Genomic DNA, 19,958 nt, shown 5'->3' on the forward strand with positions numbered 1-19,958 from the left:
TGAATGAGTTCTCTTTATTCTTTTAAGATACAATATACATAAATAGTCAACACAAGTTCTCTTCCAGTTGGTCCCATAGTGCCTTACCTCTGAGACACAATGTGTTTAAATTTATCACCAAGAACTCTCTCAATGGGTCAAGCACAACTCAGATTACCTGTTGCATTTTCTCATAAAGATAAATCTTTAGAAAAATAAATAAATAAATAAAAGTCTGGAGTAAGAAAAATATACCTTATCAACAGAACTTTTGACTACAAGCAAAAATGTCCATGTAATAAACCATCTGAGAATCTAGAGAAGGCGGCAAAAAGAAAAAAAAGAATTAAAAAAAAAGAAAAAACAAAAATACACGGAGGGAATGCAGAGTAGGTAGGAAACAGAGTAAGTCAAATAGCAATTGAATGAGATTTCTTTCAGTAATGAAGGTATGAAAATAATTATGTACTTTTTGCCTTTTTTAATCTCCCCACCACCATCATTAAACATTTCTGTCTGCCCTGCATTTCCTGGATGTAAAATAAATGTAGCTGCAGTATTTCCAAACTGGCCTGCTCTGGTCTCAGCACAATGGGATTCTCAGGTTCTCCTGGGAATGTTTTTTTGCCACAATGTAGATAGTTCAAGTTTTTTTTCAGCTACATTTACTCTGAAAATTGCCATTTCTCAACAGAATCAGGAAAAAGAAAGATCATTTTCTACATGGGTGGCCAACAACACCCAGTGTGTAATAGTCTTACTAATAGGTATGTTGAACAGAAGCCAAGGCACCTCCAACAGTTAGGAAAATAAATAAACCAAGAGTAAGAGTAAGCAAGCTGTACTGCTGTACAGTAGCAAGATTTCCTGCAGAGGCAAAGACTACACAAGGCCTGAATTCCATACTGCAGGCACAAAAATGAAATTAAGATATATTACCTACATACAAAAATCATCCTTTTGGGTTACAATGTGTGACTATCCTAACTGACAAGAAGTGAATTGCAAATAAAATCTTTTCTCTGTTGTTTCTTTCATCATATACTAAGTTCCATGTTCCAGTACAAAATTTAATCCATTAATGATACAATAGCTCTGCTTACCCAGCTGGTAACATCCAATACCACATGCTTTGGGGTTTGATTCTGATGTCTATAGAAAACTGGCACAGCCCTGTGCACAACACTAGTTTGCTAAACTTATTGAATTAAATAGGAGAGGAGAATTATCTCAGGCCTGAAAGAAATTACAGAGACTGAAATCTGTTTCTAAGAAGGTAAATATTTAAGTATGGTTTCTAAAGAAGCACATTTTGCCTAAGTCACATGGCAAAGAGAAATCATTACTTGACTTGAATTTATTACTAAAAATAATTAATAGCTAAAACATAACAATCTTAAAATAATCAAAATAGATTTCATACTTACAATTCTCCTCATTTTGGCTCTAAATATGCTACACTTTTAGAGGGAAATGTTTTGTTCAATACTTGCTTATATGTTATTAAAGACTCATTTTGGTGATGTAGAAGACCATTTGTGCTGGTATGAGTTGAAGTAAGAGGCTCCTTTTAGAAGATGAGAGAAGGAAAGGGAAAGGGAGAAAACACAAGAAATGACAACAGGATAAAAATATATATACAGAAATTTAACTTCATTCTCACCATCTTTATTTATTTGCAGTATTCTGTTTGGACATCAGAAGAACAGCTCACATAATCTCAGTGGACATTCTGAGACCTAGAACACAATCTTGCTGGGTGGCTAAGCTGTTGCTTACAAACTGCCTATTAGCTTACAGAAAGTTCAATGTGGTCTAACATTTTTTGCTATTTTTCATTATTTTTATTAATAATTCTCTTAAGAGAAGTGAGCAGTGTCATACAAGGATCTGCAGATGACACAAACTTCAGTCAACGAAGAGAACAGATATGTACTGAAGGCAACTGACTAGTCAATACAAGATAAACTCAACTCAGTGCTGATTAATATAACTTTGTGGAAAATCTAAACTATTCTCATACCATCCAAATTCAAAATGAATCGCATCAACGCCAGGAAAAAAAAAAGAGTGAGCCTAAGCACCATTATGAATTGTTTGGTGAAGATCAATGCTCAATAAATAAATGTAGTCCCAGGAAAAAAGTAAATAAATACAAGATTTATAAAAAGTACAGTAAAGAAAAACTAGAAAATCAGAATTCTGCAGTATAAATTAATTGTATGGCATTGTTTTCACTACCACATATAAGTCCTGCCAATCATTCTCAAAACAGATGCCGCAGAATTTATGGTGACTCTGAGAAAGATAGTAAGAATAATAATGTGTCATGCACTACTTCTTCACAAAGAAAAAAGCTGAGTGGACTGAGAATATTGATCTCAGAATCAAGACTACATAACAAGAAATGACAAAATTTCACCAAAAATGGAGGAATGATTAGCAATTTCAATCAAATTGTGTCTCACAACATAAGAGCAAAATGACAAAATTAGAAATCACACTGCAACATTTAAGACTTAACAGAGCTTACCTTGTCTTTAAAATCTATGTGGTTTTGCAGTATAGCTCTATGGTAAGTGGCTGTCCTCACAAAATCCTGCATCATATTCTGTTGTTGAGACAGACTGCCGTAAAACTAAAAGGAATGGAGGAGGGGAAAAGAGAGAGAGAGAGAGAGAGAGAGAGAGAGAGAGAGAGATAAATCCCATTTCTATCAGTCTTACCGGTACTTAAATTACAAAGGTCTTGACCAGTCTGAATAAACCTAAGCAATCTTTCTAACTGGCCTGGTGACTGAAGTCAGGAAAATAATGGCAATTTAGATTTCACAAACCGGCACTGAAAACTTTCATTACCTGAAAATACTGAGCAGCAGATGCTTCATCTGTTCGCTGACTGAACACAGAGGTATCCTTCTTTTGGTTCCAGCGTATCTTCAGTACATTTGAAAGTATGTTGTATTCTGGAAAAGAAAAATAGAAAAGACACAAATGTAGCAAAAATTACAAGGATAGTAAACTAAGATGAACATCCAATGATAAGATAGGAACAGATTCAGTCATACTTGAGAGTAATGTTTCATTTGGCTTATGGTGTTCTTAAAGACACAGAAAATAGTTTCAAATTTTATTAAACAGAGAAGAATTTTTGCGAAGATCAGCATCTAAATTTTTTAAGAAGTACCTGGATGAATGCAACAATATTGTCAAGGATTCTTCATTCATGTTAGCTAACTACTGTAAATAATTGTAATGGTGAACTCTTAACAGAGGAGTAGGTGAAAATGAGACTCCACCTACTATTTCAGTTAAACTATACTAATCCAGTCTCCAGAGAGAGAGAACCACCTAGGGTTATTATGAAATACATATATTTGAGTTGGAAGATTTAAAACCTAGAATAAAACACTCAAAATTTAATTGGCATAAAAAGCCAGGCTGAGCATCACTTATCTTCCTTTAGAAGCAGTCTAACAAAAAAAAAGCTCAGATTTATAACATTTAGGCTTCTGTGGACAAAATCAATTCTCTTATTATCAAAGTAACTGGAAAATTCTAGTTGACCTAAAAACAAAACAAAGCAAAACAAAACAAAAAACATGAAAAATAGTAAACAGAAGGGCTCCTGTCCCAATCTTAAAAAAATATCTGACCAACCTCTGAAACAAAGTAATTCCTTACATCCAAAAGACAAGCACATGCCAGTAAGTAAGCAGAGACAGTATCTAGAAATATTGAAAAACTGGCAGGTGTGAGTGGGGAGGCGGGGGGGGAGATCTTCTAAATAGAAAATAAAATCAGAGATGGAAACTTCTGCTTATACAAGGAAAAGAGAGAAATCAAGCCATATCCCATTTGTAATTTGCTAAATCAGACAGGAGACTCCTGTACAGTTCACAGATTTTCAATGAAAAATAACAAGCGCCTGAAGCATTTAAGTATGTGCACTGGGAAGCACCTGTTAACTGCTCTAATCCTTTGGAGATAATTTGATAACAATTTGATAATTCAAATTATAGCCATTTGAAGTAAAGGGTCTTAAGTAAACATTAGAAATGACTCATTAGTAAACTTCTCAAAACAGCAACCAAGAAGGATTTCCCTCATCATTTCAGGAAATTATGAAATCTGAAAAACAAAAATTTTGTTGCACTGATCCTTCTCTAGTGCAGGAAGCTGGTATATCCAAAAGCAAAGAGGCAAAAGATAGCAAGTCATTTTCCATTTATCGTTGGAAATCATGACAAGTTCAATGTAAGGATATCTGGGAATGAAATCAAAGACCCATGTCTACAGGAACTGACATAAGTATAGTTAATGCAAAGCTACCTTTACTGAGTCAAAAAAGTAGGCAAGTAGGGCAAGACCCATTTAGAAAATTTTAAGTACTTGGTAAAATTGTATAATAAAGACAGCAAAGACTATGGTAAAAGTTTCACAGCCTATTATTATTTTTATCCAAGCCTTCCATTCTTTACAAAACTAGGAATCACTAAGGCTTGAAAACTGGATGAAAAAAAGCTCCACTTCTGAGGTAGTCATATGTTGTTTTGAAAAAATGACAAATAGCCATAGTTCCTCAGAGAAGTTTGAATGAATTGAAGGCACAGCCCCTTGAAGTTCTTGGGCAACTCCAAGCTAGACTAATATAACAAAGTTCACTCCTAAGCCTCTGGAGAGTAAGGTCATTTTTCCTAGTTGAGATTATTAGCATTCTAATAGTTGTAACGATACGACTTTGTCAAAAATCTGGAGCAATAGAATCATAGAACCATAGAATGGTTTGGGTTGGAATGGATCTTAAAGATTATGTAATTCCAACACCACTGCCCTGGGCAGGGACACCTCCCACCAGAACAGGTTGCTCAAAGCCCCATCCAACCTGTCCTTGAACACTTCCAAGGATAGGGCATCCACAGCTTCTCTGGGCAGAGCTCTTAGAAGCATTACAGCATTAGTTTGCTATGAACATGTAAGTAAGTTTAACCCAACAGTAGCAGAAAACTTAGGGCAGCAAATATTCTAAAATAAAACTCATACACCTATTCTGTAATTTGCTATAAACACAAGCACCCCACCTACTGATGAAATCTGCTAGAGTGCTCATCTGTAACCACTACGTGCATTATCCTAGATCATTACCAGGTGAGATACAGTCCTAACTAACTTCATAACTTCTGTCATATCGACTCAAGTGGGAAAAAGATGCCACACATCTGAATTTCAGGTGATATGAAGTCTCAAAATTGCTCAAGTTGGTCCAAAAGTAATTGTAAACTACAGTGAAAATGTACAGATGCTTTCAACATGCCCTTTTCACTCACATATATAAGGATGATGTTCAGAATGTAACAGTAAGTGATTGGATCATGACAAAAGATGAAGAAAAGCCCAAATTACAGTGTCAGTTTTCTTCTGCAAGAAGCAAGAAACAGCTTAAAATAAAACAGTCATTCAGTTATTTCTCTGCCTTAGAGAGACACCACCAGAAAAGCACCTAACAGCAGAGATTTTTTCCATATATTCTTAAACTTATCCTTTTTTTTTCCTTCTTCTATCTGACAGTAAGAGATAATGCTACAGTTTCAACAACATGCTTGTCTCCTTTCAAGTTGCACTTCACCATTATTTTCATACCCCTGCACAGACTTTTTGGCAACTCAGAAGAACATCTTTGGTGTCCTCCTGAAGAACTGATTTCAGAACCAGGGCAGGGTGAGAAAAATTGGAAGAAGGTACCCAGTGAGGTTATGCAGTGAACTTTTTTATCCATGGAAGTTTTCAAGACATAACTGTATAAAACCCTGAGCAACCTTGGGTGGAACCTGCTTTGCAAAGGAGACTTGACCAAATGAGCTCTCTTCCAATTGAATTATTTTATGATTCTGTGAAAAAAAATGTATGACTTGCTTGTGGTACAGTACTCCTCTATATACAAGTACAAAGTTTGTACTTGGAGCTCTCCAATGTTCTGGCAAATTACACAATTAATATTCGTTGAGTTGAGGAGATATCAACATAATAGACATAAAACAGAAAGAAATAACAAGAGGCTGGCAAAGTTCCTCCACAATCTTTCATAATGAACCTCAGATGCCCTCAAAGCTTTTATAGTAGAGTATTTGTACGACCACAAAAAGCTCTGACAAGCTATAACAGAAAAAAAAAGTGTAATTTAATTCATTTATCTCTAGAAAAATAGATACTAAAAATCCTCTCTATTAGATGGCAGTAAAGATTCAGGAATAAAAGAAGGAACAGCATTAGATCTAATACAGCTCAATCTTTTCACAAACTTTTAATCCCAACTCCACATTCTACACATTTATCAATGACTAACACTGTGAGAAAAAACATCTGAGGATAAACATAGAACTTAACTTCAACTACTGTTAAAGTAGTTCTGTAAAAGAACTTCACTTAACTACTGTTTTTCTATGACAAGTGAAAAATACACTTGTGAAAAACAAACAAAAAAAAAAAACAAAAAACAACCAGCAACAACAAAACAAACTTTATCACTTATCCATGAAAACTTAATGACTTCACCTTCGAGAAATACTCATATCTTTCTCTGATCCCATGCTGATTGAATAAATATACCATGAAAAGTCCACTCTTGGCATGAATTTGCTACTCTTTACTTCTTTTCACCTGTTCAGTGATTGTCTTTTTCTTCTGAACACTTACGAATAAAGCATTCACCAAAAATCTTTTAGTTGCTTCTACTTACTAAATAGCAATAACTAAATACCAGGTTTAAGGAAGGAATTATTGTTGCAGATGTGAATTTAGGATTTTGTTTTGCTTTTGAATGCAAACAGTTAAAGGATTCAAAAGGAAATCACTTAGGGTATCCAAAATTGCCCAGGAATTTTTCATAAGAATTACTACCAGTTTCAAGTATTTTCTGAGAATTCAAATATATATTCATTTATGTGACTCTCAGGGCAAACTGCCAAATAATAAATTTTTGCATAGTAAGAAATACACAGAATTATGTATATTAAATAGAGAAAAAAATGGAGTAAGCTATTGTGCACACTCTGCACATGACACAAAGTACACAAACCATTTTGTCTCTCTTTAGCACAGACAACCAACATTATGTTTCTCCCTTTTGTAGACTGTCCCAAAAGAAAGCAAAGCATTTCTCTTGAGTCTGTTTTATATCCAGCAAGTCTATTTCTTATATCCAACAACTATTTACAATAGCCTATCTTCTCTCCATTTGCTTCTGCATGCAAATACACTAAGCTTTTATCTTCTTATTTTTTCTATAAAGGAAATTTTTTATTAGCTTAGACATCATTCTGCTTGTGATATAAAATATAGTTTTATGAGCATATTGATTAAGGTCCTTAAAATGAAATTTAACTTCTATCTTCCTAAGAATCTGGGAACTTAATCTGTCATACAGACAAATACATGAAGAACTGTCCCTGGCTTTTATGAAAACTGGATTTTCTTCTTTCTTTAATGGTAGAAGCGGACAAGAAAAGAATCCACACCAAAAACAGACAGCCTGAACTACTGGTGGGTCACTTATTTTAAAACCAGGAGTTAAGCATACAAAACCAAAAATGAGCAAAGTATTTTTCAAGAACAGACAAAGGCTATTTGCTGTTAATCCTCAGTCCTATGTTCTTCATCAAGTTTCTAGCGCTCTACGAATCTTTTCCTTTGAGGCTCTAGGGAATTGACTTTCTCATCTCAGGGAACAATCAGCTAACCTCTTCAGATCTTCTATCATCTTTACAAAATCAATCTTGGCTATAATGCTTCTTTATTGGAGTGTATTGCCTAGTAATCTGAGTGTACTGCTTAGAATGTCACCACCCTTTATTCAGTCCTGAATTTTTGCCTGTTTATCTATATTAAAAAAATAAATAAAATTTTTAAACAGGATTCTGCTTACTCATGAAATTTGTGGGGTTATCAGGGGTTATACCTGAAAACAAAAGGTCTTCTGCAAAATCCAAATTCCAAATTTTGTCTGGGGGGGATGGGCACAGGTACTTCTTAATGCCATGCTAAGCCTTCTTTCTAACCTCCAAACTATTTCACTAGCTTTATTGTCTGGGTAAACTGTAAACTGAGAAGAACATAGAAACTCTTCTTAAACAGTCTTGGCTGTCTTCAAAGAAATATCTTACAATTTTCACTGACTAAAAAACAAAATCCCTGTGCTCTCACCATCCCAATCACTTAAATCAACCAGCAGGTTGAAAAAAACCTCAAAACTTTACAAGACTTACAGATGTGTTGCAATAGTGTCATATTAATGGCTCAAGACTTTCAATTACAGAGGTAAGAAGAAATATTTATTGTCTTTTCATTTACACTTTTCAGTATATCCCCCTCTCACCTTAAAGAACGCATTATTAGATTTCAAAACAAAACTCTCACTTACCCAGCCACTGAAAAGGCAAGAAGCACTTCCACTTTTGTAGACCAAAGTGCTTTTGCAAGAATCTTGTTTAGAAAAAAGAAAAGGTTTCCCTTGCAAATAACTTCATAAAAAAACATTAAAAATATAACTCTTAAACATTTTCTTTGAAACCCAAGCTTGTTAGGATTTTGATTTGTTTTCATTTCCCTGTTTTTTAAAATTTGTGTCTTATAACAGGTACTCCTCTGAAAATTTTCACCTTGACAGAAAGCTGTATTTTGCTGAAAAATGGGGGAATTTGTGTGTAAAGTTTTGACTAGATATGCATCTCAGATAACTTGTATTTGCTGTTAGATGTTGAACCTGAACTAATCAATTGTGCAGTCTCACAACTTGTTGGAACTATTCTGCAGATATTACTATAGTGATAGCCTAAAAACTGCACTGGGTAGACACTGAATTAAGGCCAGCTAGAACTGATTCTCATGACCAAAGAGAACAGGAATATCCTCCCAAAGAGTTCTGCTCCCTTCTCAAAAATGAAAGAAGAAGCTCCAGAACTCTAGCAGTTTCCACAGGGATATTCATACCCTGCTCCTGGTAATTTGTCACTTGAATGGTTGCACACTGCATAAACAGAACTTCCGTACTGATTTCTCTTTACAAAGTGCTTATCCTCACAGCAGAAGACACATACAAAACCACAAGATACTAAAGTAGTGCACCGCACTCATCTGCTCAAAATAGATGGGATTCCATTACTAGTCCAAAGGATGAAGAGAGTGGAGTAGTAGCAAAACAAAACAAAGCAAAACATAACAAAACAAAAAGATCTAGCATTAAACTTGGATGGCTGATGAGGGAGAAATGGAGGGAAAATAAACACAGAACAAAACAAAACAAAAAAATCCATACAAAGAATAAGAGAAAAGAAGCCCAGTGGGGAATAAAAAACAACAAAACAACAACAACAAACACAACACAAACAAAAACACAAAAACACAAACCACAGAGCACCAATCCAAAACAATGATACTTTCAATAAACCAATAAATAAATGTATTTACCAACAGACATTTGATTTTCTGATCTAGGGAGTTTTGCTAAAAGCCCTAGAGAAGTGCTATTCCCACAACATTTTGCATTATGTGCTACAGGCTACTACTAAAATGCAGTACCTATATTATGCAGTCAATTTGGCCTACAATTGATGACAGGTATACAGCCATAACTTTGAATGAGTTTGAAAAAAACACAACATACAGTCATAGAATTGTTTGGCTTAGAAGAGGCCTTAAAGATCATCTAGTTCCAACTCCCCTGCCATGGGGAGGGACATCTCCCTCTAGACCAGGATGTTCAAAGCCCCATCCAGCCTGGCCTTGAGCACTTCCAGGGATGGGGTATTCACAACTTCTCTGGGCAACATGTTCCAATGCCTCACCACCCTCACACTGAAGAGTTTCTTCCTTATGTATAATATAAACTAACCTGATTTTAGTTTAAAACCATTCCACCTTGTCCTGTCACTACAATTCCTGATAAAGATTCTGTCCCTAGTCTTTCTTGTAGGACCCCTCTAAGTGTTGGAACGTCAGTGTAAGGTATCCCTGTAGCCTTCTCTTCTCTAGGTTAATAACCCAAACCTTCTCAGCCTTTCTTTACACTAGAGGTGCTCCAGTTGATCCTCAGATCATCTTCGTGGCCCTCCTCTGAACTCCCTCTAACAGGTCTATGTCTTATACTGCAGGTTCCAGAGCTGAACACAGTACTCCAGGGTAGGTCTCACGAGAGAAGAGTAGAGGGGAAAATCACCTCCCTCATCCTGCTGGCCATTCTTCTTTTGATGCAGCCCAGGATATGATTGGTTTTCTGGGCTGCAAGAACAAATTGCTGGCTCATGTCAAACCTTTCATCCACCACTACCCTCAAGTCCTTCTCTGGAGAGCTGCTCTCTATCCACTCATTGCTCAGCCTGTTTCATGTTTAGGATTGTCCCAACCCAGGTGTACGACCTTGCACTTGTCCTTATTCAACTGAATGTTGTTCACATATGACCACCTCTCACGCCTGTCCAGGTCCTTGTTTATAGCATCCCTTCCCTCAAGCATGTCGAACACACCACACAGCTCAGTGATGTCAATAAACTCACTGAGGGTACACTCAATCACACTGTCCATGCCACTGACAAAGATGTTAAACAGCACCTGTCCCAGTACTGACCCCAGAGGAATACCATTTGTTACTAGTATCTACCTGAACGTTAAGCCATTCACCGCAATTCTTTGAGTGCACCATCTAACCTATTGTTTATCTACCTAGTCGTTCATCTGTTAAATCCACATCTCTCCAATTTGGAGACAAGGGTGTCATGTGTCAAATGCTTTGCACAAGTCCAGGTAGATGACATCAGTTGCTCTTCCCCTATCCACCAGTGCCATAACCACATCACAGAAGGCCACCAAACTTGTCAGGCATGACTTGCCCTTAGTGAAGCCATGTTGGCTGTAACCAATCATCTCCTTATTTTCTACACGTCTTAGCACAGTTTCTAGGAAGATCTGCTCCATGACCTTGTTGGGCACAGCGGTGAGAATGACTAGCCTGTAGTTCCCTGGGTCTTCGTTTTTTCCCTTTTTAAAAATGGGCATTACGTTTCCCCTTTTCCAGTCACCAGGAACTTCACCAGACTGCTACAACTTCTCAACTGTGATTGATAGTGGCTTAGCAAATTCATCTGGCAGTTCCCTCAGAATCCTTGGATGCATCTTATCAGGCCCAATGGACTTGTGCATGTTCAGGTCCCTTAGATGGTCTCAGACCTGATCCTCTCCTACAGTGAGCGGTTCATTGTTCTTCCAGTCCCTACCGTTGCCTTCTGTGACTTGGGCTGTATGGCTAGAACATTTCCTGGTGAAGATGGAGGCATAAAAGTCATTGAGTACCTCAGCCTTCTCCATATTCCGGGTAACCAGGTCTCCTGTTTCCTTTTAGAGAGAGCCCATATTTTTCCTAGTCTTCCTTTTATCACTGACATACTTACAGAAGACCTTCTTGATACCATTGATGTCCCTGTCCAGACTCAATTCTCTCTGGGCTTTAGCTTTCCTAGCTTGATCCCTCACTACACGGACAATTTCACTGTATTCCTTCCAGGCTACCTGTCCTTGCTTCCACCCTCTGTAGGTTTTGTTTTTGTGTCTGAGCTTGGTGAGGAGATCATTGTTCCTCCATGGAGGCCTCCTGGCATTTTTGCCTGACTTCCTCTCTGCTGCTATGCACTGCTCTTGAGCTTGGAAGAGGTGATCCTTGAACATTAGTCAGTTCTCTTGGGCTCTTTTTCCCTCCAGGGCTTATCCCATGGTACTGGGAGGATCTACCGAGTAGATACCTGAAGGGACCAAATTCTGCTCTGCCAAAGTCCACAGCTGTGAACTTGAATTGTGCCCTTCTTGCTGTACTAAGGATCTTGAATTCCACCATTTCATGGGTACTGCAGGCAAGGATGCCTCTGAGTTTCTTATTCCCCAGAAGCTCCTCCTCGTTGGTATGAACAAGGTCCAGCATAGGACTTCTCCTCATTGACTCCTCTGTCACTTGGAGAAGAAAGTTATCATCAATGCATTCTAGGAACCTCTTGGATTGCTTATGCCATACTATGTTGTCCCTTCAACAGATATATTGAGGTGGTTGAAACCCCCCATTAGGCTTGTGAATGTGAGGCTGCTCCTACCTGTCTTCAGAGGCTCTCATCTACTCAGTCTTCATGGTCAGGTGTCCTGTAGCGGACCCCCACACTATAATGTCACCTGTCTTTGCCCTCCTTTTAATCCTAACCCATAAACTCTCAGCTGGCTCCTCATCCACCCCCAGGCAGAGTTCCATGCACTTCAGCTGGTCATTGACATAGAGGGCGGTATCACCCCCCTCATCCGTATGGTAGTCCATGACTACATCAGACAAGACTACATTACAAGACTACATCAAACAATAAGACTGGTCAACCTGCCTCCTGTTATTAAGTGGGATACAGTCTTCCATTTGAAACAACAGAGTTGAACAATATCTAAATAATAAAACGCCTGCTTTGGAAAAAAAATAGAAATGGGAAGTAAAAATATAGTAAACTGATCAAGGCTAGATTACCATCCGAGATGTCCAAGGTTGGAGTATTATCTCCAAAAAAGGAAGAACATCTTTTTGTTTTTATTCATTTGTAAGGAGACTTCAGACATTCACAGTGACACCTATTACAAGTACCTTAGTAAAATTCCAGGAATGTTCACCACACATGGTCAAAAAAGCTTCCAGAAATCCTTGAGTTTACATCTGTTTGACAGCATTTGCTCAAGAGATTTTTGATACACCTTTTAACAAAATATACAACATTTCATAGTCATAAACAGAACAGACTGGACTCATAAGATTCTGTTCATTTTAACAACTCATTTACAAATACTTCAATCACCATTAGAAAATTTTGCTTTGAACGTGACTGAATATTAAAACACAATTTGCAGACCGGGTCACTTACCAGAATACTACTTTAAGATTCAAATTCTGCAGTGTACTTTTAAACTTTTTTATTAGTCTTGATTTCTGCACTGGGAATGGTTTGTTCCACACATACTACTCAGGGAATCATTTCAAGCATCAGCACATTAGAATTCAATGCTTGGAAATTCAGTCAGCACTCAAGGGACTCAGTCAGTTGTACATTTTTACAGGAAACATGACTTATGGCATTGTGTCATGCTGCATCAGAAGCTGGATTCCACATGTTCCAAATCTCATTATTAATTTCCTAAGTCACACTTATCCCAAAGCAAAAATCTTTTACATTTTTAACAACAGTAACATACACTTTCTGTGGTAAGCAGAAAGCAAAATACTGTACTACCTCCAAACTAAATATTCTAACTAAAATAAATTTCCTTCTAACAGAACATTCCATCCATTAGTAAGTAATTCACATTTGAACTAAAACAAAAATGATGCCAGATTCATAGAGCAGTCAGTTATTATCAAAAAGAATATGAAAGGAGTACCTTTAATTCAAGCTTCAATCACAGCCTAAAGCAATGTGAATTAGCAGATGCAAAAGTTTCCCCCCGTGTCAGTCTCACACTAAAAATGTTACCTAAAGAATATTCATAATTCATAAAATGACTTTATGAAGTATCTAAATTTAAATGTTTCACTTTTTTTTAGAACAACCATTAGAGTTGTATTAAACAACAGAGATACAAATGGGTTTTAAAGCTGTAGTTAGATTTACATAAAGGTTGCAAAAATTATTGTCATATTGCAAAACTCTTAACATTATATTTTTGGAACTTTTAAACATATTAAGAATTGGATCTTTTACTTTATTCATCCTCAAAATAATGTGATTTTTTATATAAACAATCTTCCTCAAAATACACCTTAAGCTTTAATGAAAGATGAATGCTTTAATCATTCTTTAATGAAGAAAGATTATTTGGCTTAATACAGTACAATAGGATGAAATGGAAATATTGAGGCAGATATGGTTGATGTAGGTGGCTTACTTGTGTCTACTAGATGTAAACAGCCACAGTATTGAAAGTCTTGGTACATGAAAGGTCTAGCAACACTTAGGGAGAGCCTCGTTGAATGGGTAGACACGGACATGTCTTGCTGTCTGGTAGCACAGAATTAGTGGCTATTTATTTTAGAGTATTACAAATTGTTCAAAAGCTGGGAGATTGATCTTTTTTTCCAATCCCTTTTAATTTGTCCTCCCAGGAATCAGAATCAACAAGTATTTTAAAATGCTAATGCTAAAAAACATTCCCACAGAAATGTTCAAGGAAAGTCTGGAGAAACAAAAAGTACTGAAAATAGTGCCAGAAGTGCTCAGGCCTTGACCTTCCCTTAGATTCTACACCTTGAAAACAGTGAGTCAGCTCAAAACACTACAGAACTTTTGTATAGCTGCCTTTAACTGGATGAAGAAAAGCAATGCCATAGAAAATCACAGACTGAGACAGTGACAAACCCAAAGGTCTCAACAGCAAGACTAATGGATATAGATACAGCAGCAGGCACAGTCACTGGTAGCCTCCTCTGTTCAGATTTACAGATAGATGAACAGTCTCCAAAATCACATGATGAGTATTTGTTCTTGCACACCGTAGTCCTCAACTCCAAACACAACCTGGAAAATTATTAACAGACACCTATTTCCTTGGAATCTGAAGAGGTCAAACTGATGGCTGCATATTCCCAAAGACCATCCAGTGTTTGGGATATATGCATACATGATTTAACTCAGGGAAAAGACCTACAGAGCTTAGAGCCACTATATGACAGTGGACAAATGCAGAAACTGAAGTGTAACACAGAACTAATGTCTCTGCCCTAGAGGTGATAAGTTAAGGATGACAACTGTGCATGCAGTATGGCTTAAAAATCAAACCCTTTCTGATTTGGGAGTCATTTCAGTAGTAGAACCTCCTACTGCTTCTCTGAGACTAGCAAATGCTAGATTTCATAATTCCTGCTAGTTGCAATTACAGTCTATGTGTTGAAAGTTCTCTTAAAAAGTTGCACCTCATTGTTCATGCAGTAAAACTCCGCACGAGTTTCAAGATGCAATATTAAAAACATTTGTGAATTTTACTGTGTTTTAAATTGACTGAAACAAAATAAGACTTATGCAAGCCAAACTCTTTTTTTCTTCTGCTGAAAACTAGAGTCACTACTTCACACAGAATCTAGCGAGCAACCACGGTGTCATTTTGGTTGTTTACTTCGTGAACCTTATTATTAGGTACAAATTCTTACATTTAAACAGCTGAACAGCTTCCTTCCAACTACTTGGTCTCCAGGTAAATCCGTTAGTTGTCTCTACACACTGTGCTTTGGATTGCATGACTGAGCAGTCATGGAGTCACACTAAGCCGAGTCCCTCCAGATGAAATTAAACCAAAATATGCATTCCAGGAATAAACTTCAACAGTCAATGTGTATTACGTCTATGAGACTAGTCTAGATCTAGTTCAAAGTATACACATCCTCTATTCCTGCTTCTTTCTCCTGCTTCCTTCTCAAATAAGTACAGTTTGCATACCAGGTCCTCGGCACCAATTGTTCTGTTCTACAGATTTGTTTCTTCAGGACTGTCTGGTTAATCGGATCATAGCTCAATAGATCACTATGTCATTCTGTGAAATAATAATTGAGGGGAAAAAAAAATCATCATAAGACATACTACGTTCCTTTGGTTAAATTATATTACACTAACAGCATGTGCAGTCTATATACACAAAATAACTATGTATACCTTTAATATATGTATTATATATATATGTATATACAGACATACACTTTTATGTCTCTATCTCAATTCTGTATGTGGATATCTACAAGTAATATATGCTATAAATAACTGCAAACTGTAAGAAGCCCATTTTTATTTTCCTGTACTGTGCTTCTATGTAAGTGGCACAGATAATTAGAGCTGACAAGTTTTAAGATGAGTTTTGCTAGTAAATAAACATCTGCAAAGTACTGGTATGTCTAATGTCTGGATGCACTGTGAAAGTGGCTAGCGAACAGAGGTTTGAAAGAGAAGGAATCCACATTCTGCCAAAATCTGAAAGAACAATTTATCCTATGCTCATGAACTAATTCTGTGCTAAATTAAGCAGGGCACTTCCACCATGGAGTAGAGAGCTACATACCAAATCTGCCACAGATGAGTTACTGACTGGTTGGTTGATCTGTTACAGAGAAATGATCTTTGTTTTGGGGGGAAATTAAAAAAAAAAGCCTTTAGGCTACTAACTTTCATATTTATTGCCTGCATGATCCTTCTCAGATGTTTAACATATGTTCAGCAGGAAATGGAAGATACAGTCTGTGATTTATGATGGAAGCCAAACAACAATTCTCTGTGTGGGCACAAGCAGGGCATTAATTTCCCTCTCCCCTCATTCCTCACTCGTCGTCTTCTTCTACCTTCCTAAATGACAGAGGACTTAAAAATCCTAAGGCTTTTACATTGCATTTTCATAGTTAACACTTCTAATATACCAACAAGGAGTTTTCAGATGTTTTTTGAATTACAGAATCATTTTTATTTATATACTATACACATATAAGCATTTGAAAATTCATAAAAGTGAGACTAACACCTGCACTTGTATGCAGTTAAAAACAAACAAACAAAAAGTTGACTTCTTCTTTAAAGGCTTGTCTTCTTTGTAAAAGCAGATACAGTTCTCAAGATTAGGGACTACTTGATATACTTAACATGTAGAGGAAGGTACCAGAAAACTATTGCTATGGTGTGGGGAAAAAACATCCTATCAGTGACTTTCAGTTTAGCACAGCATGCAAGACAGAAATATTGACACTCAATTTTGTCATGTTAACAACCAATCAGAAATAATAAATTAAGAGACTATCTATACCGTTCTTATCTATTTCACGATATTTAGCTATATAAATTACCTAAATATAAATCACCATGGAATACAGCTAAAGAGGGGATTGAATTTACCACTTAATCTTCAAAGTACCCCTCCCAGGAATAAGACCATACTGTGCAGAAACTAACTATTTTTTTCCAAATACTTGTTTTTAAAGGAGGAGGACAGAACTAATAGGAACTTCTTTTGTCTTGGGGTCCCAAACAATCAGTGCCTTTTGGAATCAGGACCTTCATAGGTAAGTAAGACATGGTAGAGATTGCAGACCGAAGAGTAGAGAAAAACTTGTCCTTCTCCCACCTTAATTACTTGTTATTAGCTATCTGTGCAATAAGCCAAGTAAATCGCTGAACAACCTAATCTTAAGTATCTCTTCAGTTATGATATGGTTCTCTGTTAAGTGCCAACACCAAATTGCAGGCTCAAGAGAAAGAGCTCAATGAAAACACAATGCTGAATTGTAATTCTCAAATACATAAATTAAAAACAAACAAACAACAAAACACATAGCAGCACAACGCTAACAGTCATTCTTCGGTTACATTCATATTGTTTTGTAAACTAAGAGACTGAAAATGTGAAAAGTTTTTCTTGATGAATACAGATGAAAGGTAAGACTTTAAAGGCCACCAAGATTTGGCACCCAACTGAAAGATTGGGTGAGTCTAAAAACTGCATTTTCTATTACAGAGAGACTGAAGAGTGCATGTATTGTGTCTGCGTGACCATTCAGAGTTTCTATGAACTCATTGAACAAACCCATATATGTCAAAATTATCAGCCTTTGATGCTTCGAAACACGTACGTATCTTTAAATAAGCTGCCAAATAGCAAATGTACTTGTTCTGTGACTCAGTTTCCACACAACATAAAATGGAAATAACCATAATGGACTTCTCTGGAAATCACAAGTCCTGCTGATGTAGTTCTGCTATGTAAGAGCTCCTGGTTCTTGTCAAAGAGGAAGCTGTGTGTTACCTGTAGTTACACAATTTCAAAATGAGTTGCAGCCATGCAACTCATACACACTACTCCGAATAGACAGGCAGTCTTTTGAATTTGCTTGCAAAAAAACTAAGAATGCTTTTGAAAAAGCCAGTAAGAAGACGGGAATATAGTACGTAATAGAAAGTAGCAGTTGTTGGATTTATTAAAAAAAAAATGTGATTTAGAACCATAAAAATATAGAGCCAACATTTTACTAAACTAGTTATGTTTCTGTAACAGTGAGTTTCTTTTTACCATCACTACTCACAAAATATCCTAAGAAGTGCAGGTGTATATTAAAGTACTTTAATTAATTATTCAGATGAACAGATCTGTAAGACAACATCTGAATGTCGGACAGCAAGTGGCAGATTGCTCATATAAAGCATTATTACATTTATTACAGTTCATTAATTTAAGTCACATGAATCTGTTATCTACATCTGTTTTTTCTTCAGAAAATGAATGTGCAGTTGCTTTGTTAAAAACTTATATTCCCCATGGGAATGGTCCATACTCCAAAAAGAGACAGTTGCAGTGGGTCAGAGGCAGATGAAGTTGTGCAAATCATCATAACAAAATGTAATATTTAAATATCCAGCATAAAACAGTAGTAGAAGACAACATGTTTTAAAGCAAACTTTACCAATACAGTAGGATGACAGGACAGAGAAGATAGCCATAAATGCAAGATGTACTTACCGACTTGTGACTTGAATCGAAGCAAGACACTCTTGCATCCCAGTGTAATTAACAAAGAGTCTTTTCCCACACGACAGTATTCGGTGTTCCTGTTAACCAAGCATTTAAGCACACAGATGCCATCAGCTGAAGGGAAAAAAATACTTTAGAAAACTTTAAGTGGTTAAAAACAAAGCCATATAAAGAACTAGATGTCTCTTTTGATTAACAATATACATAAACATGTATCTGAAGTATACAACTTGGGAGGCAATAAATTTTCTCTAAAATGTTCTTACTTAAGTTGATTTTCCAGTCATCTACAGCTTTGCAAAAAATTCATCCAACTTATCATACATACTTCCTTGAAGTTGCCCTGTCCTCAGAAGAAGGAAAGATAAGTGCCTAAATTAATTTTTTACCTCAATCCTAACAAGGTCATAAGTGAACATTATTTCTACTTGTTTTGTTTCCACAATCCCATATGCACATTTCTTGATAATCTCTAGAGAAGCTGCTCAGGCACATGAAATGTCAGGGAAAAGAGTCAGGAATAAATTACATCAACTAAACAAGACATAACCCATCTTTTTTCTTTAAACACACACTACATACCACCCCATGTGTGGCAACTATCAACAAACCTACCAGTGAGGTAAAATAATGCAATTTTTCTGAAAACGAAGAACACAGGTATGTTAGAGCTAGGAGTCAGAGCATCAGAGGGCAAGCTTGTGTGCTGTGCTCCTTAAGGAGGGGGATCAGTATCAGATGCTTAAGTAGTACAGTAGCCCATACACACTGTCTTATTATCAGCACTGCAACTGTCAGGAGGCAATTGCATGAACACATGAAGCAGGATGCACACTATCAGTTCAAGAAACCTGAAACAGGTCAGCAAACACCATGCACACAGCAGCTATGGACATGGGCTAAACCAGGCAAAGCTTTTAAATTATGCTTTTTATTTTTCTCTGTCTTCACCCCTCAAACAGCAAAGCTCTAAGATTCCATTTCCCTGGACAATTCTTGAATTCGTATTAGTCAACTCTGCTGCAGAGTTAAGTTCCTCCCATGCACATTTTATCCTTATGGAGAAAAATGATAAATAAACAAAAAATAAAAGGTTTAAGGGAAAACAGAAACAAAATAGAGAATTAGAACCAAAAGTACAGGAATTAGCAGCAACACAGAAAAGTGATATACTGCAATATGTTAGAAAGTGTGCAAGAGAAAAACCGAAGGACAGCCAGAACGAAAGGGAAGAAATCACACATCTTGAAAAAGCAAGAGACATGATAAATAAATTATTAACAAAAGTTCAGTAGAAAGCTAACTATGCACTGCTCACTATGTTATTGTGCTAACAATGCTTGAAAGACCATAGAGGGCAAGAAGGCATACACAGACACATGGAGGTACCACAGAGGTACTCAGTACATTTTGAAGCCTTACGTT

The 19,958-nt window shown here is 36.6% G+C and overlaps 1 protein-coding gene across 5 annotated transcripts in view; it reads right to left on the reverse strand.

The window, feature by feature from the left end:
* The window catches only part of LOC121061753 (histone-arginine methyltransferase CARM1-like), a 74,950-nt gene that overhangs the window by 34,903 nt on the left and 20,089 nt on the right, over window positions 1-19,958 (reverse strand). For 3 of the 5 annotated variants that reach the window (XM_040541075.1, XM_040541079.1, XM_040541076.1), the window contains exons 2-4: window positions 18,522-18,647; window positions 2,838-2,944; window positions 2,513-2,617 (exon numbers count right to left, since the gene is read on the reverse strand). In XM_040541075.1, coding sequence (XP_040397009.1) covers window positions 2,513-2,617; window positions 2,838-2,944; window positions 18,522-18,647 — 338 coding nt within the window. Of the gene's footprint in view, window positions 1-234; window positions 295-2,512; window positions 2,618-2,837; window positions 2,945-18,521; window positions 18,648-19,958 lie in introns of all 5 variants that reach the window. The other 2 variants (XM_040541074.1, XM_040541077.1) reach the window with 2 other exon arrangements.

Source organism: Cygnus olor, chromosome Z, assembly GCF_009769625.2.
Source record: "Cygnus olor isolate bCygOlo1 chromosome Z, bCygOlo1.pri.v2, whole genome shotgun sequence".
In the NCBI taxonomy this organism is placed as follows: Eukaryota; Metazoa; Chordata; class Aves; order Anseriformes; family Anatidae; genus Cygnus; species Cygnus olor.